The sequence below is a fragment of the Sinocyclocheilus rhinocerous genome, unplaced genomic scaffold, assembly GCF_001515625.1.
Source record: "Sinocyclocheilus rhinocerous isolate Xijiao unplaced genomic scaffold, SAMN03320098_v1.1 scaffold1420, whole genome shotgun sequence".
Classification (NCBI taxonomy): domain Eukaryota; kingdom Metazoa; phylum Chordata; class Actinopteri; order Cypriniformes; family Cyprinidae; genus Sinocyclocheilus; species Sinocyclocheilus rhinocerous.
This window is the reverse complement of record NW_015666537.1, coordinates 471519-496309: the sequence shown is the minus strand read 5'-3', so window position 1 is coordinate 496309 and position 24791 is coordinate 471519. Positions and strand designations below refer to the sequence as shown.

Below are 24791 nucleotides of genomic sequence, written 5' to 3'. Positions count from 1 at the left end.
ATATGACCCCTTTAAAATAGAAACAGTTATTTTAAATGGCAATAATATTTCACAATATTACTGTTTTTGTCTTTATTTGTTCAGGTTGTCACTTGTAATTGATTTTCAGGGGCATTGAGGGCATGTTTTCTATTAACAATACGTAGAAAAATTATCCTTTCGTGTCTTTATTATCAATCCTGTCAATATTATGAATTTAACACACATTCTCAGAAATTATATTGGGAATTGTTTACTTTTTACTAACAAACTAATTTTTAAAAATGACTTATTTTTCGACAACTTTCATCAGCTTTAATAAAACTTGTAACAGTAAGTGAAGAAGCCACAGATGCATAAGCCTCTCTGGTCATACTGTCTACCAGAATGTGCTGGAAAAGGAGACCAGCCAAGCTTGGGTGTGCAGTGATTTATAAATGTGATTATCTGCCAGGCTGATGTCTGAAGTCTTGTGAAGCCCTCAAGCGGTGAGGTGAGGTAGCGTAGGTGTTAAGGTGTAAATGACTTTAAAGCCAGTGAAACTCACCTCTGACCTCTGCCCTGCAATAAACACTTAAGATTAGACATTGCTCCTTTCGAGCCAGTGACCCTATGTGTGATGCCATTCCTCCAAATAATCTATAATATGTAAATATCACTCATCAAGCAACAAATTTTCTCTTGATTTTACATTTGAAGGCATTGAACCCTGTTCACAGTGATGAGTCTTTTTTTCACAGGCCTCTCCCTCCCTGATGAAGCACTTAGCCCACTTCTATTTATAGCAGCAAGAGCAGCATGATCGATTATTCAACCTGACTCTGATTCTGCCTTCTCATGAACTGTTATTCAATAACCATGGATAAAATTAGACATTACCATCCTGAGGGGACAAATGGGACAGAGCGAGGGAGAGAAATGGTAGAATGTATGGCTGTGATCTAACAGGTCAAGGTTTACCTGTTGTTTTAAGGCTCAACTTGACAAACGTCTGCATCCCGCACAGCAGGACAGCAGTACCTGGATGTGTAAGTAACATGAAGCAGAACTTCCTCTATTTCATCCCTCATTACTGAAACAGCTACGAGAGAGAAAAAAGGACAGACATAAAAGAGACTGGAGTTAATAGTTTATGTACCACTGCTGCACCCGTCTTATCCTGCCCATTTATCCGTATAAATTACAAATTCCCATTGCCAAAATGACAACTGCATTGTCAGCTAGCCAGTTTGTTTTCCTTTAGGCTATCGATGCAAAAATTGGCATTAATATCTGTTGGAACACTGGGATGATTAACTTCTGATAGTATCCTAATAGTATCTCTCTGGCACCTCATACCCGGATTAATGCCAAAAGGAACTTCCCATTCATATTTTATATTTGAAACAGGATAGCCACTGTCTATCTGCATATGGACTCTAACTGATGGGTCTGGAAAGGGCACTTGCTGCTGAACTGCTAACAGGCTTAGCTTAATGAGAAACAGATGAATGTCAGTGACAAGGCTTAAGACCAGCACCTGTTTATATCAGAGCCACACACTACAAATGTCATTTTTTGAATCAGGCACTAATAATCTTCAACTCTATTAATGTTAGATTAATATAGTATGCAAGTCTTTCTATTTATGCATTTTTATTTTAAAATATTTTAATTTATTCATTAATGTAATTAGCCTATGTTTATTTCATTCTTGTTTTCATAATTATAAGAGTTGTTGTTACTGACGCTGTGTTCTAGCCTATAACTCATCAACGATTGAAACTGCAGTGGACAGTCAGTAATTGAACTCTGTGCACCTGCGAAGCGTAATACAAAAACAAGCCAGCAGAGGGACCCAGTACGACGCCAAAGAATCACAAGATAAATAAAAAATAAATATAAGGATAACGTAATTTAATTTGTAGTTAGTAGCATGTGATATCAGCTCTCCGCCATGTAGCCTAATTATATCGTTTATACGTGCATGTGATCACATCAGCGAACTGTCAGAAAATAAACTCTCGCGTTTTTTGTATAAATGGTTTAATTCACAATTTTAATGTCATCGTGGTCTCTGGCTTTGTTCTATAAATGGTTTGTTTAAATCACTCTTTTTATGTGGTTTTATACACACTAAATTATATTTGTTGTAATTATTTTCATAGTTTGCGAAACTATGAAATATGAAAGGCATTTGAAAACAGCAAAATTAAAAGATAAATTTATTATGCAACTACTCTCTTAACAAAAAGGACATTTGTTTTATATTATACAACCTCCGGGACATAAACGTGTCCGCAGGAGGAGAAGCGCTCATATGTGGCTATTTGAACAATGAAATACAGCAGTTATAATAGTCAACATTTTTCACACAGCAGACGAAAACGCACAGAGTCGACTATTTTACGACATCATAAAGCAGCTGTCAAACTCGTCCACTAAAATTATTTATTTCCTCAGAAAAACTGGAGCCAAAAGCGCGGATGCTTGGAATAACTCAAACAGGACGTGACGTCAAATCTTGCAACAACAACAAAAAAAAAAAAACAGAAGATTCGTGTTATTTCCGGACGCTTCGTTGCTTGTCACATCAGCTCGATACAGCGTCGCACAGGCAGAGGTTAGCGAATCAAAAACAGAGCAGCTGCCTCTGGCAGTTAAAAATACAAGGTAGGTTAAGCGTTAAATATGTGTCCAGGCTTACGCTAGAGCTTTGCTTCATGAGATAAATAATAATAAAACCTGCTCGCCCGCTCATAGCATTGTTGCTAGCTGGCTAGCTCATCTAAAAAAGATGCAAAGGTTGCCAGGTCGAAATATGAATAACAGCAAGTTATATCGCTGTTCAGATGTTTTGGTCTTTTGAAAGTGTGGGTAAAAAGGGTAAGCTTTTATTTAGTATGGAAGACCGAGATAAAGTTCGTTTAACGTTGGATATTAGACAGATATTCAGCCGCGAAAAACGTCAATAAATTCTTAGTGGTTGAGTATAATTGTATAAAAAATGGCTTTAATTTGACAAGTTTTAGAACGTAGAACTGAACACACATCGCAGTTTATTTGTTTTAATCCTTCTTGATATGTTGTAACGCATAAAGGCTCTAGCAGCGGCGCGCTAGCTCTTTAGGCCAGGTAGGGACCGTCTACAAAGTACATTTGTACAAAATGTGGAAGGATAAAACGTTTTTTTTTACTAAACGAGCAATTTGTGCACCAAGGTCTTTGAAAGATACTCAGACAAACACTTATAACACCCACTTGAATTTAAATAAGAAATATTGTAAACAAAATATGTGATAGTGGTTGTTATTATATTATTACTATTAATAATTATATTAATAGTAGAAAAACAATATAAAAATCATTATAATTCCATAATCCAAGTGATATGCAGTAGGCTTATTCCAGGTCCTTGTAAGAACATTTTAATGTTGGTTGTATTCACAGAACTATGACCAAAATTACATGCTATTGAAATTTAAATCGGTAAATAAATTCATTAAAAAAAAATAGACTCTTCTGTGTCAACTTCATAGTGTGTGACTTGTTACAGATCAGACAAACATTTTGATGGTGGTTCTAGCCACAGAACAATAATAGAACACATACTATTGAAAATGAAACCAATACATTAATTAGTTTAAAATAAATACAATCTTCTATCTCAACTTCAAAGGCTGTGTCTTGTTACAGATTTCTCAAAGAACATTTTCCAGTTTTCATTGTCAAAAGAGATGCAGAATTCATGCTATTGACATTAAAGAATAGCTTGTGAAGCCTTCCAACGAGTCTGTATCACGTATGATATTAAAGCCGGACTGAAATCATTTAATTTAGGATGTAGTAACAGGACACACCTTTTGAGTTCGGCATTGTATGCCAAATATATGTATTTTTTTCCAAAATGTAAATATTATAATTTTTCTTATTATTATTAATAATATTATTATTCTTTACAATATCTATCATGTGTTGTTTAGCAAATGTGAGTTGTGTGTTTGTGTGTGTGCATTTCAAGGTCTTGTGTGTACAATTTGTTTCTTCTTTTTTCTTTTCTTTCAACAGTTAAGCATTTGAATGTGGAACCATTGAACGTTTATTCTCTTCGTTTTGTACTTTGTAGATGGCCCCTATCCTGCGCCATTACATTGTAAAATCTATGAGTTGCCATACATCAAGGCAGAATAAGACACATAAACAGCACTGTTCTCTTCTACATTTTTAAAACAATTCAAACAAAACACATATTTTGCCATTATTCTAAATTGTTAATGATCTATTGAAGTTTTTCGAGGCTGAATATCTGTCTAATATCCAACGTCAAACCAAATTTATCTCAGTGTCAGGAAGAAGGTATTAATGGAATTTATTAATATTGTTGGTGGTTGGCTAGCTTGTGGACATAGAGAAGCTTTAAAGAGAGAGTTCAACCAAACATGAACAGCCTGTGTTAATTTACTCACCCTCATATTCTTCCAAACCTGCATGATTTTCTTTCTTCTGTGAAACACAAAAAGAGATATTTGTCAGAATGACCGCCTCAGTCATTATTCGCTTTGATTGCATGTTTTGTTCATAAAACGAAAGTGAATGGTTACAGAGACTGTCATTCTGCCAGACATTTTCTTTTTTGTTCCACTGAAGAATGTAAGTCATACAGGTTTGGAACAACGTAAGAATGAGCAAATCATTACAGAACTTTCTTTCTTTTTTGTAGGTGAAGTATGCCTTTGTTGCTTTTATTCAGTGTATTTTAGTGGCTGTCTTTTTGCAGTGCACCAAAAATCATTGTTTATATTCATAAATGTATTTTATCATAGTGTGAATGGGGAAATGACAATGTGACATTTATAGCACCTCACTATCTCTTATTTTGCACATGCGTCCTTCTCTACCAACACTCAAAATATGATTGGTTGTGTGAAAACAAACTCATCATGACATGAAGTTAGTGCAATACAATGATGGTTGAGAGATGTACAGAAAAATATTCTTCAAAAGCCTGTTATATCATATTTGATATTCACATTTTTACATGATTTTTCTATAAAAAAAAAAATATGTATGGATAATCAAATAATCAAGTAACGTTGCTTCAGTTCAGTAAATATTCATCTTTAAATAGTAATAACAATATAAAGGTTATTCATATATTTATTTGATAAAAATCAATAAAGATTTCACAGTAAGATTGTGTACAACAGGTTTTTCAGCAAGGTTTTGATCTTAAAAATGTAAAGGCCTTAGAAATTCATGCACCTAATGATACAGTAGGCTTTATATAGTTATAGTGCCTGCAGATTTGTGCTAATTATTATTATTATATTTTTGTTTATCCCCCTTTTGATTGCCAGCCATTGAAGTCTGTGGCCATGGATGACTATTATTACCATGTTCTAGGGGTGCAGAGAAATGCATCTCCAGATGACATCAAAAAAGCGTAAGCTTCATCTTTGGTTTCATTTAGTCCTCTTAATATCCCTAACATTGCTTGCTTTTCAACATTTAACCGTAATTCAGATGTAGAAACTAGTAGCACTAGTGCTTTTTTAAATATGGTATTCTGCCTGTCTTGGCTCATTTATCACTCTGTCATGTTGTATTTCCTTTGTAGTTACAGGAAACTAGCTCTTAGGTGGCATCCAGATAAGAATCCAGATAACAAGGAAGAGGCAGAAAAGAAGTTTAAAGAGCTTTCAGAGGCTTATGAAGTCCTGTCAGATGGTAAGTCCTAACATAAGGAATTTTAAAAAGATGATAAAAATCAATATGCTTGTTTACGGCATTTCATTTAAAATATTTACCTAAAAATATCAGCATTTTTTATTTTTCCTCACGACAAGTGAAAATTTGACATACTGGCCTGATTGGGCCTTCATAAAAAAAAAATCCTTACTGTTGGGCCTTTCTAAAAAAAAAAAGTTTATCACCCATAGATGTTAGTAAAAGTTTTAAATGGGCTATATCAAGGAGCTATAGATTGTCAGTATACTGTAAACAGTTTTTTTGTATTTAGCCAATTCTGGCACAGCTGATTGCACACACACTCTCACTGCGTCATCAAAATTGTATACTAAACAAAGCCTTATCAGCCTTGTACAGACTTTGCACTTTTGAGACAGACAGTCCTTTATAAAGAGGGGTTGTGTTCAGCGTTTGTAGCCGCCGCTCTTTATGATGGACCTTATTCGAATTCCAAAAAATTTATAATGACTGATGTTACTGCACCCACTGTGTCTGGTGCTTTCCAGGTGTGATTCAGGGCTGGTGCATGAGTAATATAATTACTAGGTTACTGACAGCTGCTGTGCAAAGAATCTATATGGTCTTTCACATTTTATGTTAGTATTTTTGCTTTACTGCGAGTTCATTGCTTAACTCTTGGTTTTCTCTCTTCAGCAAACAAAAGGAACTTATACGATCGATATGGAAAAGAAGGCTTAACTCCAGGTGGAGGTGGAGGTAAATTGCATCCTACAGTGAATATTAATGATATGGTGTTTGGTCCGAATTAATTCCTAATTTGGAATAAATATAAGTATATAATTAATATGACAGTATGCCAGTCTGTTATGTTTGAACCTGTCACTTTTTTCCTCATTTGGACAGGAGGAGGAAGAGGACACTTTAATAATGACCACTTTTTCACATTCCGCAATCCAGATGATGTTTTCAGGGAATTCTTTGGTGGACAAGATCCATTTGCAGAATTCTTTGGTGAGTTTGTATTTACCTCAGTGTTTTTTGTGTGCGTTCATTAGCAAAGTAGATTTTCACAGGCAATTCCATAAACCTTATGTGTCAGAGAAACAAGCGCACATCCATCTTTAGAATTTTGTCTTTGAACTTCCGTTTTTGCGGTAACTTTTATCATGAGCATGGTAATGTTTGAAGCGGATGTCATAACAAATGTCAGTAGATCGGGAAGATTTTAAAATGAGCGGTTCATTCTTAAATCTGTAAGGTCTTACCTTCATGCTGTGGAAATACAATCCGGAAGACAGAAGACGACAAGCACAACACTGAAAAGGGGCGGAGCTACATAAGGTCTTTAAATGCTACATTCTTTACATTTTTAGGTGGAGATCCATTTGACAATGACTTCTTTGGTGGCGGTCGACGTCACCACCACCACCACCACCAGCGGGGCATGAGCAGGAGCCGGACAGGAGGCTCCTTCTTTGGGGGCTTTGGAGGATTCCCACCTTTTGGAGCAGGATTTTCATCTTTTGATGCAGGTCAGATGTTACAAATATGTTTGTGCTTCAGATCAAACTCTTTTCAATTGATGTAAATGTGCAAACACAAACTGCTCAAAATAAAGACCAAAACCAGCCTAAAAAAAATTCTGAAACTTGTACTACAATCCAAACATCAGGGTGTATGATATCTTTTTATAGGTGCAAGGCCATATATATTTACATCAATGTGAATCAGGACAACTTGTGGATTAGAAAACTCTTGAAAATGTATTTTTGGTGCCATAGTATTCCTCTTTTTATTTTATTTTATTATTTTGTTAGGTTTCTCTCCCTTTGGGCATATGGGAGGAGGAGGATTAACTTCTTTCTCTTCAACTTCATTTGGTGGAGGGGGAGGTGGCGGAGGCATGGGCAGCTTCCGCTCTGTGTCAACCTCCACTAAATTCATCAATGGCAGGAAAATCACTACAAAAAGGTAGACATCTTTCCAGAGTTGTAAATTATCCATTTTATTTTTAACAGTTTTTTTTTACGGTTCTGGTATCATCTGCTTCTAAGGTCTTACCTTCATGCTGTGGAAATACAATCCGGAAGACAGAAGACGACAAGCACAACACTGAAAAGGGGCGGAGCTACATAAGGTCTTTAAATGCTACATTCTTTACATTTTTAGGTGGAGATCCATTTGACAATGACTTCTTTGGTGGCGGTCGACGTCACCACCACCACCACCACCAGCGGGGCATGAGCAGGAGCCGGACAGGAGGCTCCTTCTTTGGGGGCTTTGGAGGATTCCCACCTTTTGGAGCAGGATTTTCATCTTTTGATGCAGGTCAGATGTTACAAATATGTTTGTGCTTCAGATCAAACTCTTTTCAATTGATGTAAATGTGCAAACACAAACTGCTCAAAATAAAGACCAAAACTGGGCAAAAAAATTCTAAAACTTGTACTAGAAGTCAAACGTCAGGGTGTATATCTTTTAATAGGTGTAAGGCCGTATAAATTTACATGAAAATTTGCATTGAAAATGTTTTTTTTGGTGCCATAGTATTTCTATCTTTCTTTACTTATTTTATTTATTTATTTTTTCATTAGGTTTCATTTTTTTTTATCATATAGTTTATTATTACACTATGTATTGGAATCATTTTTCACCATTTACTGCACTTTGATTTTCTTCTAATTATCTACCTATAGCATCTAATGAATCAGAAGTCTCACACATTCACATGAAATAGCTTACTTACATGTTGCAAAATAAGGTGGGATAGGTTTGAGACATAAAAGCAACGTCAAACCAACTATATAAGCAACGTAGCCTGAAACAACATTTTCCTGTAAATCATAGATGTGCTGTTGTTTCCATAGAATCATCGAGAATGGCCAGGAACGTGTAGAAGTGGAAGAAGATGGACAGTTAAAATCTATAACCGTAAATGGTAAGGAACAACTGCTGCGATTGGAACACAATTAAGATAATGGAGCCCTTTCAGCACAAACCTGAGCTCAAACAATGTTAGTACTGTCGTTCAGATGTCTGTACATTGCGTTTTTGTTTTGTTTTTTTGCTGGGTTTTTTTTCTTTCCTTTTTTCATTTTTAGACTGTTGTTTCTGAACAATTTTTTGTTTATATATTTATAAATGGGTACTGTCAGTATTTTGCACAGGATACGTGTAATTTTACTTGTATTTGGGACCATAATGTGAGATTAGTTTTTCTTTCCGCGAGCACTTTGTGTTGCAGTGTCCTCATGAATGCACATTGCATTTTGAATACTGCTTTGGGCTGAAAGGAGAAAGAGGATTGTGCATTGTGCATGACTTTACCAACAGTGTGGAGTGTGGAATTGGAGTGCGTAGCTTAATGTTCAAACCTTATGGCAACTTGTCTAATTAATTTGTTAAACATATTTGTAAATGCTGGTAGAGTGCTAGATTCAATGTACTGGTATGCAATTTTTATTAATTTTAATTAATGAAAATGTTTTTGTTTTTTTTCCCCCTCATTGTTGCATGTAAGACAACAAATGTTGTTTCTAGTTGTAATGTTATTACTAAATAACCTGATGAGAATCGGAGTTAATAATATAACTGATTTATGACCATTCACGGAACTTTGTGTACTTTGTTAAATAATTTGAACCTAAATAAATGAGTTTCATCCTTTTTGGGGATGTGGCAGCTCTGCAGTCTATGTAGTTTTGCTTTAACTGAGAGTCATCTTTGATTTTCTTTCAAATCCAATCATTACAGGAGCGTTGTTGCAGCTTGTTTGCTTCAACTAACAATGCTCTGCTCTTTTATACCAAAATATGTTTCATTTTTTTCTGCATCTTTTGGAGTTTAGAATGAGTAATATTTTTACCTCAACTCCGTTATGTTGAATTTATATTCATCATTATTAATGTTTGAAGTATATTCAAACTAGAAACCAAATACAGACAGTGAGCAGTTTCTCGCAAAGTGGTAACTTCCTTAATATGCCAGTTCCAAATATTATGTGATACTTTCAGATTAAAATAATACACATTCTGATTTTGAATGTGTGGATAAAATTTCTAACCATTTTAATGTAGATTAATAAGCTGTTATATAATGCAACACTGTCAAAGTTTATTAATGAAAGATATTAAAGTGTTCATGGAAGTGTCATTTAAAAAAAAAAAGCGTTGTAAAGAGAAGGGTTTGATAAGTATGGTGTGTTTAAAAAAAAAAAAAAAACAATGTCTCAAATAATTTTGTTAAATTATGGATAGTTATCAATGAAAGGAATCGTGAATTTTGTTACGCAGAATAACATTTGTTAGCTGTTGCCTTTTAATGTCCTTGATCAATGCCTTCCAACTCTGCCAAATGAAGCTGGCTGCAGTGCTACCAGAATGCATGGCTAACTAAACTAACAAGCTTTGTGATTTTGTTTTATGCTCTCTAAATGCATCTCTGGATGTCAGAGGTGTAGTATGCATAACGCAGAATTATCATCATCAAAACAGTTTGGGGAAACTGTCTGGTAATATAAAGTAAAAGTGGTTTTGAAAAACATATTTTTAAATTAAATGCAGACATTAATACACTCATTAAAATAGTGCTCTCCCCCCTTCTAAACTAAACCACACCCCTCTCTCTAGGAAAAGCCCAGGAGATAGGCATGCTGGAGGGTCACAGACAGAGGAAGGAGCTCCCTGACTCCTCTTCCTCCTCCTCCTCACATTCTGCAAGGCAGTCAGCTCAGAGAGAGGAGCAAAATAAAACTACAGGCAAAGGTCAGAAGCCCATTTCATATTTCGTGTGAGATTCCTGCAGCTCGAGCATGATCCTTGTGATACTTAAAAGTTATGTATCTCAACAGAGCAAACTGGAGTCAAGAGGAAGAGAATGACGGTGAAGGGAGAGACCAAAAAGGCCAAAGAGTCCTAAATTTGTCTCTGCATCTAAACTCATAGGACTGATAGTCTGACATACTGTAGCTGTGGATATTCTGTGTTGAGGTTGGAAAAACTCGCTAGCAATTTGTTTTGTTGTTGTTTATTTTTTTAGATGCAAAGGTCAAATTTATTATTTTAAGTTTTTTTATGCCGATACTAATCGATAACGAATAGTAAATCATCTGCTCTGAAGAACTGTGACTGATACGTAAATAAAAAATAATAATAAAAAAAAACAATGAAAATGAATAGTTTTAATGAGAATCTGTGCAAGCAAGCATTTCTCATTCACATGATCCACACAATTTATTAATAAACAAACACAACCAATGTACAATGATTTTCAGTAATAAAACAGGTCTTGCCTTTGGTTGAATTTATGATCAAACTTTGTAACATTTAACACATTCCTTATAGACACAATGCTAGATGCTTTGTATTTGGTTTCAGCCTTGGTTGTTTTACAGAAGCAAGGTCATACTGAGAAATATTAGCCACATCATCACAGTTTATGAGTAAATACAACAACTCTGTTAAAACAATGGCTTTTTCATGACGTTTTCATGAATTTGCAGACTCCCTTCTTTCTGGCGGTCACTGCCCTGAGCAGTGGACCCCATTTGCTCCTACTGAGGAGTTTCTCTTTCATTTCTTGAAAGACTGGGGGTCCGTCATGTTCTTCGGCCTCTGAGCTGATCTCCATCTTCTGCACTATAAGCTTTAGCAGGTTGTGTTGCTTTTCCATGGTCTCTGACATCTCCTTCATCCTGAGAAGATTCGCAGCACATGGTCAGGTTAGATGCCATGTTAAATTAAACGTAGATGAAAATGAGGATGTGAGGGATAGACTTAGTCTATACTCACAACTTTCAAAACTGTTTTATGAAGTTTTTGTCTACTGAAAGCTTTTCTGCTTTGAAAGCTGAACAATCAATATGTTAAATAACAGTACATTTCACTGAACGCACTGTACTTACAGCCTAGATTTTGTTCCTGTCAAGAATTAAACATGGCCCTGCCTAACGTATATTGGGTTTAATTCAGGAATTGATTAACTTAAATTTGGCTAATGAACCTGTATTTCTGTTTGGTTAGCTCCCGTTCCAGTGGAGTTAACTGGTAGATGGTAGGACTGAGACGGGTCCTGGACTTCCTCACCTCATTCCCACAGAAAAAACGTCTTTTCTGTTCACAAACACATTAAATCTGCTTTAACAAGTGATGGAAAGTTGTTTTTTAACCTAAAAAAAAAAAATCAGCTTTTTTTTTTTCCAGAAAATACTTTATATAGCTTTGTGTTAGTAAAATACATGAAAAATATGTATTTACCATCTACCGCACAATTATCAAAGTTGGTTTGCCCTTAGAAACATGAACATTATCTTATTATTGTGTTGTGCTGTCAGACCTTTCCACTGAAGCATCTGTTTGGGAATTCTTTGATGATGACCTGGTCCACCCGTTTCATAAACCAATAAGGAAGCCTTTCCTCCAGATTAGTGTGAAGTTCAATCTGTAGAGTAGAATGACAACAAATCATTGTTTTTAGGGGGAAAAAAATGTATTCTTATTATTAGGACACAGTATTCGTGTGTTGGTGTTGAATTACCTGCATTGCAATCCTCTTTAAACAGGCATTTGTCTGAACCTCTGCTATGTCACCAACAGCCAAACCAATCTAAACTCAAAATACACGAGTTTGATATGTAATCTGGCATAGTGGACTTTTTTTATATATATTTAATTCAGATCCTGTTTTCTTTAGGACTTACCAGCAGGTTCATGAGAAGAATGGGCACAAGCAAGACAAACCAAACGAAGATTGCCAATGTCAAAAGGGGGAAAGGAAGGTCTCCTTGCAGGAAGGGTTTCAAGAAATTGTCCTGGTAGTTGATTTCTCCTACCATCATGACGAAGGCCTGCAGCAGTGACAGGAACATCCTCCCGAAATGTTGCTGCAAAATTAATTCATATATTAAACTTAACCTATAAAACTAAACATTAAGACTAGTGTTCCAAAATGTCCACAAATTGTCATATTAATCTTTATTAAGTTTAATAATAATTTAGTAACACTCATATACACACCTGTTCGATCATCAAGGCATAGAATGCCAATGCAAATCCCAATATCAAGTAAAAGAACAGCAAAATAATGCTCAGCAGTGTCCGTGAGATCTCCCGAAACATTACCACATAAATACCAATCCGTTCAAACCTAAAGACATGAGAGATACACATAAGTCCTTGAAAATTGTATGAAATGCTTCTGCTCTGTGGATGTATTAGTCACTCTAGCAGGCTAATACCGCTGGAGATAGAGGAGGAGATTCATCCAGGAGGCCAGAGCTGCCAGTGCTCCAGCCTGCCAGTGCCAGGAACTCTTCACGGTCAGCAGTAGCGGCACCACGAACACCAGAGAACAGATCGCAGCGGCCCAGTCCATGTAGTTAGACAGATCCCGCAAATAATTCACCCGCTTGCAAAGGCAAGACACAGTTTAAATGATTAGGCTTACAGTACTTTAACTTGCAGATCTTTTCAAGCTCATAAAGTGGTGAGGCTGTCAGAGGAGTCAATTGAGAAGATGAGCGTCCTCAAAATTATATTGCACTTTTTGCATTATCATCATCGTTATTAGTATTATTATTACACTGTAGCCCAGGCACATCGCTCTTCTCGTTACTCAAATGACCAATTAGAAGATTGCAACAGAAATTGAAAGAAACTTTCACATCTTGCCAAAATATTGATGAAATCTAGATTATTACGAATCTCAAAACACGTAAACTTGACAAAACACACGTCGACTAAACTTGAGGTATAACTTAATTTGACCATAATGATGGAGTTCTTCTACGCAAAGGGTTAGTAAATGTTAGATAAAATTAATGTTTAAATATTTATAATTGTGTAAATATTTATAAATGTACATTTATTGACCATTTATGTTGTGTTGGTGATCGGTGAGATTATAACGTGTTATTAGGCCTAATTAAGAACATCTTTGCACGGGATCATAATCAAATCAGAAAACATAATATAAAAATCAGATCGGTTCCAAGCAGTTATTGGTTTGATCAGTATCAACTATCAAACATTTCCGCAAGACCATTCATTCATTTGCTTGCTTACTTATTTGACTACTTACAGGTAAGGCTGGAAATATAAAGTGCAGCGTATATACAAACCTGTTGAATTATTTGCAGGATCTCTTTCCCAACTGCATACATATTCATTGCAAGAACCAGGATCATACATGCTGTGATTATATAGGATTGCTGTATAGAAAGAGAAGTTGCGTCATAGTTTTTCTTCTTCTTTGTCTTTCTTGATGAATTGCTTTAGTACAGGGTTCCTCAAATCTTGCCTTGGAGGGCCTATGCCCTTCAGAGTTTAGCTCCAACCCTAATCAAACACACCTGAGCAAGCTCATCAAGGTCTTCAGGATCCCTAGAAAATCACAGGTAAGTCAGTTTGATCAGGGTTTGAGCTAAACTCTGCAGGGCAGTGGCCCTCCAGGACCGTACTGCTTTAGTATACTGTACCTTGTACAGGGATGTGCAGACCATGTTGACTGATGTGACATTTCTTGCAGTGACCAGTGTGGGCTTCAGATTCACAATGAGATACGTTAGAGGAAACACCCCCAGCGCATACACCGTCATATTGAGCAGATGTGCTTTGATCCCATAGGCATTCCTGTAGAGCAAAAATGTTAATTAGCTCAGGATGCTGAGACATCAAAATTTAAGATTCACGTTTCAGCTGTATAACTCACCATTTCATCTCCAAATATTTCTTGCAGACCGGATGTGTCAGCAGACTGACAAGGTTAAAATTCACCATAGCCTGTAGCGGAGACACATTTTCTGAACGTGGCCATTCACAATTAACACAGCTATAACATAGTTTTGTAAAGTACCAACATTTAGTGCACTGAGAGGTTTGTAGGTGTTGTCTTTTTCCATGCCTGTCTTTTTAAGGTTTTGCAGTGGATGCTGAAGCCACCTGAAATTGTACTCAATCTGGAGAACATAGAAAGTGTTAGCTGAAGAGGTTGTTACTTTATGCATCTAGTACAAAAGGAAACTTACGTAGTAATTGGTGCTGTTAACATCTTCCTCTGATTCCTTTATGCAAGTGTCTAGAAGATGCTGGGGAAACATGCAATGCCCTGCTGGTTAGAGTGTTAAACCTTTAATTTAAGTGTCAGGCTTAAGCAGCAGTAAAAACTCACTTTAAAGGACTCTGGAAGAAACTCAATCATGTCCATGACAATGCAACGTTTTGATGAGTTTGGTTTGTACGTTGTCATCGCCTCTTCACATCTGTATTCAACAAAGATGAGATAAATGAAGAAACTGGGAAACACGTTTCAAACATTTCTAGAAATTGGCCAAGCTGACCTGTCACTCTCGATCACAGTGTTGGTGACCTCCTTCCTCCCGTTATGCACGGCCTCATGCAAGAAAGAGGCATCATTCTTGTTGAGGATGATCTTGGCCCCTCTGTATAACAGCAGTCTTACTGTTGCCACATGACCTGCTCTAGCAGCCAGATGCAAAGCTGTGTTCTAAAAGAGATCAATATTCAGAGCACCACGATCGATCATTTTCTGTAAGTGCACAATTTGAAAAAACTTTTTATTTTTAATATATTTTCAAATGTAATTAATTCCTGTGATGGCAAAGCTTCAGAAATCATTCTAATGCAAAAGCATATATTTGAAATATACAGCCACATTTGATCAGTTTAATGCATCCTTGCTCAATAAAAGTGTTAATTTCTTAATATATATATATAAACTCTTACTGACACCTTTATATACATTAATTCTCTATAAACAACTTGCAAATACTTGCAAAAAAATAAATAAATCAGTTGCTGTGACCAAGTTGTGTCAGAAATGTTTTAGCAAATTAGGCAAACTACCCCATCTCCATCAGTTTTGTTTAGAAGTTTGATGTTAGATGTCAGCAAAGTGTCCATGGTCTGTGTGTAACCTTCAGATGCAGCATGATGAAGGCATGACCATCCTCTATAGTCACTAAACATAAAGCATATAAATAAAGTATGCATGAAAATGTGACGTTGCTCAATAGCATCATACTGAAAGCGTGTAAAGCAGGGTTCCTGAATTTGATTTCACCAAAAGGTGAATTGTGCATGCACTTGTACCTGTGAAACAGCGCCCCCTTGCGTAGGAGAAGCTCGACTACTTTAACGTGACCTCCACGAGAGGCCAGATGCAGTGGGGTCAGTCCTTTCTCATCCCCCTCATTCAGCAGTCTGGTGTCAGTCACCATCTCCAAAAGCCTGTGGCATGTGTTGATCCTCCCATATCTCATCAGAAACAAACAAATAATAATAATGCACAAAACTACAATATGTATTTGCAGCTTTCCTTCAGCTTGTTGAGAAGACTGTTTTCTTATTGCCATTCCTGAATCTTCACAGTAACAGACTTACTCGGCCGCAAAATGAAGTGCAGATTTCTTCTGTTTGGACTTTTGGTCCAGCGAGACCTCTAATCCCAGCATGTTCTTCACAGACTCTGGTATTCCCAGTCTACAGGCGTAATGGAGAGGAGTACAGCCCTCAGTATCCTCGTCATTGAAAAGCTCTCTCACACTCTTGTGCTGTGGATAAACCAAAAGAGACTTCAATGAACTTCACACAGCCTCCTACCTCTTTTTAGTGGAACTAACAGTAGAGGGCAGCAGTGGCTTAAGTTTAGGATCTCTAAGGAAACTGTGAGAATGAGTTATTCGGGGAAACATGGGCACAGTCTCTTAAAGCCCTGTACGTTTTACCTGCAGTACCTCTGTGGGCAGGTTTTTCAGACCCCTGGGCTGCAAGATGGCCAGATGCAAGAAGTTGCATCCAGATTTGTCTTTTTTCTTCAGATCAGCTCCTACAAACAAATAGATCAGTTTGTTAGTGTTATTTCTTATTGTTATTTAGATAATTATAATAAATAAGACATTAATTATAAGACAGTGGTTCTTAACCAGAGGGCCTTAGCAAATGGGGGCCTCAAGATTACCTAAAATGTTTTTACCCTTGTGCTGTACTGAAAAGCCTTTATTTAATTTGGTGTTCCTGTTCAAAAATGACTGGCCTTTCATGTAAATCTCTCAGTATTCTATACTATCACCAAATCTCGGATTCAATCATTTTGTTAACTTGTTTTCTTTCAGTTAGCACAGATACCACAGAATTGATTCCAAAAGCAATTTTTAAAAACCTGGCTATTTTTGACTGGGATCACAAGTGCAACAAGGTGGGGGGAAAAACCACCCCCACTTTTGTCTACAGTGGGGGCCCTTGGAATCAAAAAGGGAAAGGTGAGAACAACTGTTATAAGATGTAAAATGATCAAAATGATTATAATAATTATTATAAATAATAATGAACTATTATTATTGATGTTCATTTATTAAGGTTACCATGGGAGAGGAGCAGATTGACAGTTCTCCATGCTCCGCAACTTGTTGCCAGAAGAAGTGGAGAATGGCCTTTGCAGTCAACAAAATCAATGTCAGCACCCTGGAACAATATTATCCGGCTTTACGGTAATTGTCAGAATATCATGTTTAATTTGACAAGCATAGTTATTTCACTTCCAAACAACTGCAGTTGCCATACCTGTGATATAAGGTACTCAGAGAGTTCAAAATGATCAAAAATTGCTGCTCTGCAAATGGAAAATAAATCAGGAGAGATTTCTCAGATATGTTGGTTTGTTTAGTCTCGTTTAGTCAGGTTTAGCAGGTAAAGTTTAAGTACTTATGTAGAGGTGTCTGGTTGGCCCCATCAGTGATGTTGATAAGGTCACACACTTTATGGTAAGCCGAGAGCATGACTTTAACAACCTCAATGGCACCTTGACTACATGCAAAGTGGAGAGCAGTGGATTTATCACACTGTAAAGAGAAAAAAATATGTTACAAAAGTACCGGATTAGACATTGTCTGTTGGTGTCTATTTTATGACAAAATCCTCTATTACCTGCTGCTGTTCAATTTTTGCTCCATATGCAATGCAGAGTTTAATTATGTCGAGATTTCCTCCACGTACAGCCAGGTGGAGTGGACTACTGCAAGATTTATCCACATAGTTTATATGGGTGTCAATAGACAGACCAACTTCTTCTCCTGTGTGTGAAAAATGAGAAACAAAAGACACTTGGTTTTTAGGCTCAAAGCACTAATATAATGTTTCAGGCTCAGAATACGCAGTTGGTTAGGTGATACAAAATCTCACCTTTCAGAAGAATGACCTCCATGGATTTCTTAGCTCCAGCAAAAGCAGCAGCATGAATCGGAAAATGACCTAGCTTGTTCTGGCGACAGAACTTTGCACCATGTTTGTACTGGAAGAGAGGCAATGATTATATGGCTATAATCATCAAAAAACAGAGAATATTTCAAACCATTCAAACCAACTTACCAGTATGACCAGAGCCTCATGGTTGTCCAAAGAAGCAGCTAAAATGACAGGGGTGTTTCTCAAGTCCCCTTCCAGGTTCACATCAGTTTGTTTATGTGAGACCAGTTGCTATTTAAAACCAAAAGTTTAATAATGTTATCTACATTGAGAGGCTAAATATATTGCTTCCAGTGAAAAACACAACTATGGACAATAATACAATACTATATGATGCTGTGAGCAGGCTGACTCACCTCTAACACAAAATGTTTACCCATGCTGACTGCCATATGTAGCGGTGACTGTTGGCTGTTGTTTAGGATGTTAGGATCTGCTCCCAGAGTCAGAAGCACAGAGCAGCTTCCTGGCTGGTCCTTCTGCACAGCCCAATGAAGAGGTGTATTCTCCTCCTCATCCCTGGCATTGAGCTCTGCAGTGTTATTTTCGTTTAGTTTCTTTACAGCAATATTTCACATTCATATTTTGTCATTAATTCAAACTAAAATAAATGTCTAAAGGTGTGGTTCTATTACCTTGTTGTCCAGTGATCTGCACTATTAGTCTGATGATGCGAAAGTGTCCCATGGATGCAGCGTAGTGCATTGGGCTGGCACCGATGTTGTTGCGTATGTCCAGGTACCTGGTGTGCTTCTCCAGAGCCACTACATTTCCTTGCTTAGTCCACTGCGTTTAAAATTCAGTCATGAGGAACGTTAGACCACCTGCACAAGCTGTCATCTCACAGTACTATCAGACACGGGAAACTAGACACAACTGAAAGGCATGGCACAGAATTTTCTCTCTCTGAAAAGTTATACAATATTTTGTATTGCATTTTAGATACTATACCATTCAAAAGTTTGGGGTTAGTAAGTTTTTTTTTTTTTTGAATGAATGAATGAATGAAATTAATCCTTTTATTTAGAAAGGACACATTAAATTGAACAAGAATCCTGTTTCCACAAAAATATTAAGCAGCACACCTGTTTTCAACATTGATAATAAGAAATGTTTCTTGAGCAACAAAGCATATTAGAATGATTTCTGAAGGATCATGTGACACTGGAGACTGCAGTAATGGCTGCTAAACAAAAAAAAAATCAGCTTTGCCATCAAAGGAATAAATAAAAAAAATATATTTCAAAATCTTTCTGATCCCAAACTTTTGAGTGGTAGTATATATGTATGATTTCTGAATAAATGAGTGAATGTAGAAAAGCAGAGTACCTCAAATACATTTGCAGATATCTGGTCGCTCTCGTCTCCATCCATTGCACTGTCGTAAGACTGTTGTCTAGATTTTGACTCGGTTTTGGAGATGTGTGTCATTTCTACACTTTCTTTAGTCATCCTGCAAGTAAGCTATGAAAAACAAGGGGAAAAGTGTCATTTATTGTTATGTCCCATAATATTAACCTTTCAAAAACACAAGTTTCAACAGATCAGAGCATCAGATAAACAACACACAAACAAAAGAAGAAGAACTTGAAGCGGCTGTTTATGAGGCCCATTCTTACCCATTTGGAATCCCATATATATTGGCTTGTGTGTGGCTTTTTTGCTATCGGTGAGGTTTTTATAGTATGGTTAGATGTGTCCTGGTTATCAGATTACACTGCTTCACTAAGAGAGAGAGAGCAATAGAGCCTTTACTATTTTTCTGATGCAGCCAGCTCGTTCCTAATGAGACTTACGGGTGCACTTAGAAAAGAGCAAATACGTAAGTTTATGGATGCTGAGAATCAAGTTCCACAAGCTGTATTACATTATGAGGTTTTATGTATGAAATGATATAATTGTGATTCTGTTTAATTCATGTTAATTGTATTTTATTTACATCATCCATCTTTTTTTTCAGGTAATTCAATAAATAAAGCATTACTTGTGAGATTTGTAAATGTCAATCAAGGATTTAGGAGTTAAAAGGTCACATATTACCATCAGAGTGGTCCATTTCAGGTCTACGATCATTTCCTGTGAGTACTACAGAGGCATAAACCCCTGGTTATGTTCATGGGTCATTACTGCTCATGAAGATCATTATTTGTGAGCAGTACGACTGAAGATATTGTTGTATCTCCATACAAAATATGACAAAAACTTGTTTTATACAAACATTTTGTAAACCTAAGTAAAACTAAGTAGCATGTGGTTAAATCCATAATAGACTTACAGTCATTACAATCATGTAATTTGGAGCAGAACCAACAAATCATATGAGGATTATTTTTGTTGATAAAGCAAACAGCTCGTGTCTAATCTAATTATTAGCATGTGATGTTTAGTAACATGTAGATGTTTGCTTTATTTAGAGACACTCAAGCTCTCTTGACTGTGTATAGTCCAATACAGTTCGGTTCCTTTCCATTTTAAATGAAAAGGTATAATGTTTCAATATCAAGTTACATGATAATTCTTGGTTTTATGATCTGATCTGATCTTATCTTAATTGTAAACATTTGCAGATGGGTGATAAGAAACAGAATAGGCTAGTTTTATTGTTTTTTTTTTAATCTAATGATCTGATGGTGAAATACATACACTCTATAAAGTATCTTTGTAAATAATACCAAGACTATTGGAGTACATTTAACAATAAAATACAATTTCAGTCTTTCTATTTAAAATTTTCACATTCGGTTGAACGTTAATTGCTGTTTCTTTGTAATTATTTGTGAAATTTATTAGCCATATATCTGAGTGAAAAAACTTTTTCTATACCAAATGTTTTTTTCAGTGTATATATCAGGGGTGGCGAACGTCGGTCCTGGAGAGCCGCAGCCCTGCAGAGTTTTGCTTCAACCCTAATCAAACACACCTGAACAAGCTAATCAAGGTCTGAAGGGTTACTAGGAAGCTACAGGCAGGTGAGTTTTAATTAGGGTTGGAGCTGAAGTCTGCAGGGCTGCGGCTCTCCAGGACTGGAGTTCGCCACCGCTGTTATATATGATCCATAAAAACTAAAAAGAGTGAACTTGTATAGAGTGAACTTACATATGTCTGTCAGCATCACTATAATACAATTAACAGGATTCTGAACTTTAATTTACAGTAGCACATTTAACTATTTATTGTGTAAAAAAAAAATCATGCACAACTGTATATATATATAGGGGCTTTTGATTCCCTGCCATTATTTTCTGTTCATTATGTTCCTAATTTAAGAACATTTTGCACATACATCAAAACATATTTTCATTAAAAAATATTCAATTACTAAGAATAAAATGCATATTTGTGTTAGATGTTTACAGGGTCCAAGCCTGTGGAAAGTATTAAGTATCAAGACCACCATCTTGACACATGGCCTCCAGGTTTGAAGTTTAAGGGACTCTCACACACCAGCAGATTTGAGAATGGCTGAGGAAGTGCCATCGGAAGACAGACCTCTCAATGGGAGAAACTGCTGCCAGATACTATAGCTGGTATGGCTGACTTTAGGAAATTGGTTTAAAATAGCAGGACCGGTGGATAGCACAGAGGCTCTAATCATGGCAGGACAAGAACAAGCACTCAGCTCTAAATCAATAGGAACGGTCCTCCCGAGACAATCCAGCACCTAATAGCAGGATGCATGATACAGACAGGAACTGCATGCACTTCTGGCACATCAGGATTTTACAGGCAAGCATCAGAAATCCCAAATCACAATAATTTTGTGATTTTAAATTAATTAAGCATAATTTTAATTTTAAATTAATTACATTAATTTAATGGAATTTTATGTATATATACAGGTGCATCTCAATAAATTAGAATGTCGTGGAAAAGTTCATTTATTTCAGTAATTCAACTCAAAATGTGAAACTCGTGTATTAAATAAATTCAATGCACACAGACTGAAGTAGTTTAAGTCTTTGGTTCTTTTAATTGTGATGATTTTGGCTCACATTTAACAAAAACCCACCAATTCACTATCTCAACAAACACTATCTTACTTCATAAGACCAATAAATTACTGAAATAAATGAACTTTTCCACGACATTCTAATTTATTGAGATGCCCCTGTATATATATATATATATATATATATATATATATATACAGTACCATATCACTATATATAATGTAATATACTACATATTTAGTTTATATTTATATTTACATCATGTTTTTCATGCCGACTCGTTTTGTTTTAACTAATTACAGGCCCTTTCTCTCTCTTCAGAGACTGGGTGGTATTCAGTTACTCTCCATAATCTCTGATTTTCTTTCAGAGTCTCAGTGATGTGAGAGCTTTGGGTGAAACCTCACCACCTCATGGGGCTTTACTGTTACAAGTACAGTATGTTTGTCTCTCTAGTTTGTCGGAATCTAGTTTGTCATATGCCTGTTGAATCTTTTTTTATTCCATTGGTGCATCACTGATGTACAGTTTGAGAGATGGCGGGACTGCAACCTCTCAGACCAGACAGACGGTGACCATCTGCCTGAAGGGCTTGTTCCAATGGCATTTCGTGGCACAATGTAGAAAGCGTTAAACTGTTTCTGGTCTCTAATAGCTTTGTAGTTTGAGGCAAAAAGAATAATATGTTTATTTTGTATATACATTTTTTATTTAATATATTTTATTAAAAAAGAGTTACCCAGTTAAACTTCAAAAATAAACCCCAAGTTGAAAAATGACCTCAATATTACACTTTAAATGTGGCCTGTTTTTTGTTTGTTTTAGACAGAAGAAGGGTCAAAACAAAGACTGTAAAAATATATTATTTTAAATCTAACCATAAAATGTAACAAAAAACACATACATTTAAATAAAATATAATCATTCATGATGTGCTATGCAGGGACTTCTGGAAACGCCCTTTTTTTCTGTTTCTGTTTTTTTATACTTATAAATAATGTAATTATAAGGTGGCTTTTACATTATTTTGACTTATAAAGACAATTTTAACAATAATTTACTGTAAAACTGCATGCATTTTCTTAAGTAATATACAGAACTGTACATTGTATGATAATTAACCATTTTTACTTCCAAAAACCCTGTATTTTTCTATATTTACAAAGGCATTAGCTTAAAGAAATTGAAAGATATTTCACACTTTGGATTTTATTTTAACATGAGACTTTAAAGACTTTAAAGGGGGTGGGGGAGAGAAAGAGACAGTTTCTCTGTTGACAAGGGGCACGGGCATGAATCCCAAAGGAACAATTGTCCCACTCAGTTAAAGTTTCCCAGAAGAATGCTGACAGGAAGTGTTGAGTACAGTGTAGTGGAGGGAGGGTGAAAGGGGTGAGAAAAAGTGCAGAGAGAAAGAAGGATCATATCCCCATCCAGTGGCCAATTGAAATACAGCACTTTCCCCCATGCTGTCTTATTATTACAACTAAGTGCCATAATAGAGGTCTTGTGTTTAACTCATTAAAGATCTGCAGAGAGGATTTCGATTTTGCCATGTCATTAGTTTTCGAAAGTTTTAGGTCAGTGTGAAAGTGCCTGCTTTTGAAGATCTGAATATTAAAATAATAATGTCATAGATAGATAGATAGATAGATAGATAGATCCCATAGCGATCTAAATCTTCTAATCTTTTCAATGAAGTGATCCGTGATTAGGTTCTATAGGAGAATCTTAAATATCATCTTAAATACCACGCAAATGATATCAGGTTCCTTGATATGCTGTATATTAAGCCTTTTCCGAATGTGGATCATCGTGTTCCATTGTGTCATGTCCCCACCTCATTTGAACTTGCTATGACAGAGAGCTAGAGATCAGTGACACTGACTCCTGTATGGGACGGAGGGATCTGATGTTGCTGCTATCCTTGGTGATGTACAGCTCAATCCAATTAGGCTTCACCTCCAGGCTGTGATGCAGCGCGCGGCGCGAACACTGCTCAGTCGATGCTCCGCTGAGCGCTACGCCTGACAGTCTTTTACACGCGCTGCTTTGCACTTTCAAAACACTGTCATGGCTTCGTGGCGAGAATAATCAACGGTTTCGGGGTTTTTTGTCCAACTTCGCCTTTGTGCTTAATTCGCGCGAGTTGTTTGTCAGATTGAGTCCATAATACAGAATGAAGAGGAACGACTGCCCTTTCAGCAGGGTTACCACTGACGCCTCACTTCCCTGAGCTGATGGAGGGGAAAATAAGAGGCTAATTGACTTCTTTTTGGTTGTAGAGGTAAAGGAACAAGAGGTGAACGGCGGGAAGGTAAGATTTCGCCTCTTTCATTCGCGTTAAAAGAGGTCGTTTGCAGAGGTGTAAGGAGTACCTAAAAACCATACTTGAGTAAAAGTACTGATACCTTACAGTGAAAATTACTCCACTACACGTTACAAGTCACCAATTCCAAAACAACTTGAGTAAAAGTCTTAGAGTATCTGATTTTAACAGTACTTAAGTATTTTACTTATACTAAATATAGGCTCAAAGATGCACTAGTCAAAGAGACATGCCAGTCAAATACTGTAACATTGTGGAGAAGCTGCGGAAAACAGGAAGAGGTAAGGATCTATCTGGTATTTCATGGAAAAACTAGAACAAACAATAAGCCAAAAAACAAAAACCAAAGGGAACAAAGAACAGAATGACTGGCAAACAGACAACCATTACATTCAACAACTCACAAGGAACTAAAGAAAAACTAGGGCTAATAACAGTATACACACAGGGGGCTAACAAGCTTAACAAGATAACAAGACACACCTGGGGAGACTAATCAAGGGGAACCAATGAACAAACGGACTACAAACTGACTACAAACACCACGGGAGACAGGAAGATTTGTGAGGAGAGCAATCACGTTTATTT

General features: G+C 36.4%; 3 protein-coding genes across 4 annotated transcripts in view; 2 read left to right on the top strand and 1 right to left on the bottom strand.

Moving 5' to 3' along the window:
* Positions 1-2478: 2478 nt before the first annotated feature.
* LOC107732567 (dnaJ homolog subfamily B member 6-like) lies at positions 2479-10812 on the top strand. Of its 2 annotated transcripts, none has more exons than XM_016543926.1 (10): positions 2479-2631; positions 5316-5401; positions 5576-5685; positions 6361-6417; positions 6571-6678; positions 7041-7199; positions 7485-7638; positions 8535-8605; positions 10296-10430; positions 10517-10812. In XM_016543926.1, exons 2-10 carry the CDS (start codon positions 5334-5336, stop codon positions 10582-10584), a joined length of 930 nt encoding a protein of 309 aa, XP_016399412.1. In that variant the 5' UTR covers positions 2479-2631; positions 5316-5333; the 3' UTR covers positions 10585-10812. The 2 variants fall into 2 exon arrangements, with proteins under 2 accessions (XP_016399412.1, XP_016399411.1); XM_016543925.1 differs by having other exon boundaries at positions 2481-2631; positions 6361-6423.
* A 228-nt stretch (positions 10813-11040) lies between these two features.
* trpa1a (transient receptor potential cation channel, subfamily A, member 1a) lies at positions 11041-23755 on the bottom strand. Its single transcript, XM_016543928.1, has 28 exons — positions 23715-23755; positions 19254-19388; positions 18560-18710; positions 18281-18456; positions 18048-18155; positions 17862-17970; positions 17607-17752; positions 17385-17521; positions 17244-17292; positions 17045-17144; positions 16409-16509; positions 16065-16234; positions 15774-15938; positions 15528-15642; positions 15002-15168; positions 14833-14923; positions 14690-14749; positions 14522-14620; positions 14374-14444; positions 14141-14294; positions 13784-13873; positions 12902-13071; positions 12681-12810; positions 12365-12547; positions 12202-12270; positions 12001-12105; positions 11668-11777; positions 11041-11359 (listed from the first exon to the last, which is right to left on the bottom strand). Exons 2-28 carry the CDS (start codon positions 19374-19376, stop codon positions 11143-11145), a joined length of 3366 nt encoding a protein of 1121 aa, XP_016399414.1. The 5' UTR covers positions 19377-19388; positions 23715-23755; the 3' UTR covers positions 11041-11142.
* A 75-nt stretch (positions 23756-23830) lies between these two features.
* Positions 23831-24791, top strand: part of LOC107732547 (potassium voltage-gated channel subfamily B member 2) — a gene marked incomplete at its 3' end in the record, with an annotated part of 28006 nt that continues 27045 nt past the window's right edge. The window contains exon 1 of the mRNA XM_016543908.1: positions 23831-24191. The remainder of the gene's footprint in view (positions 24192-24791) is intronic.

Excerpts from the sequence above, each read along its gene's own strand:
- LOC107732567 (XM_016543925.1), top strand. The coding sequence starts at position 5,334 with ATGGATGACTATTATTACCATGTTCTAGGGGTGCAGAGAAATGCATCT. Across the intron at positions 5,402-5,575 it reads CCAGATGACATCAAAAAAGC|TTACAGGAAACTAGCTCTTA; the intron begins GTAAGCTTCATC and ends TTTCCTTTGTAG. Across the intron at positions 8,606-10,295 it reads AAAATCTATAACCGTAAATG|GAAAAGCCCAGGAGATAGGC; the intron begins GTAAGGAACAAC and ends CCCTCTCTCTAG.
- trpa1a (XM_016543928.1), bottom strand. The coding sequence starts at position 19,376 with ATGACTAAAGAAAGTGTAGAAATGACACACATCTCCAAAACCGAGTCA. Across the intron at positions 15,939-16,064 it reads GCACTTCATTTTGCGGCCGA|ATATGGGAGGATCAACACAT; the intron begins GTAAGTCTGTTA and ends GTTTCTGATGAG. Across the intron at positions 14,924-15,001 it reads ACTGTGATCGAGAGTGACAG|ATGTGAAGAGGCGATGACAA; the intron begins GTCAGCTTGGCC and ends TGTTGAATACAG.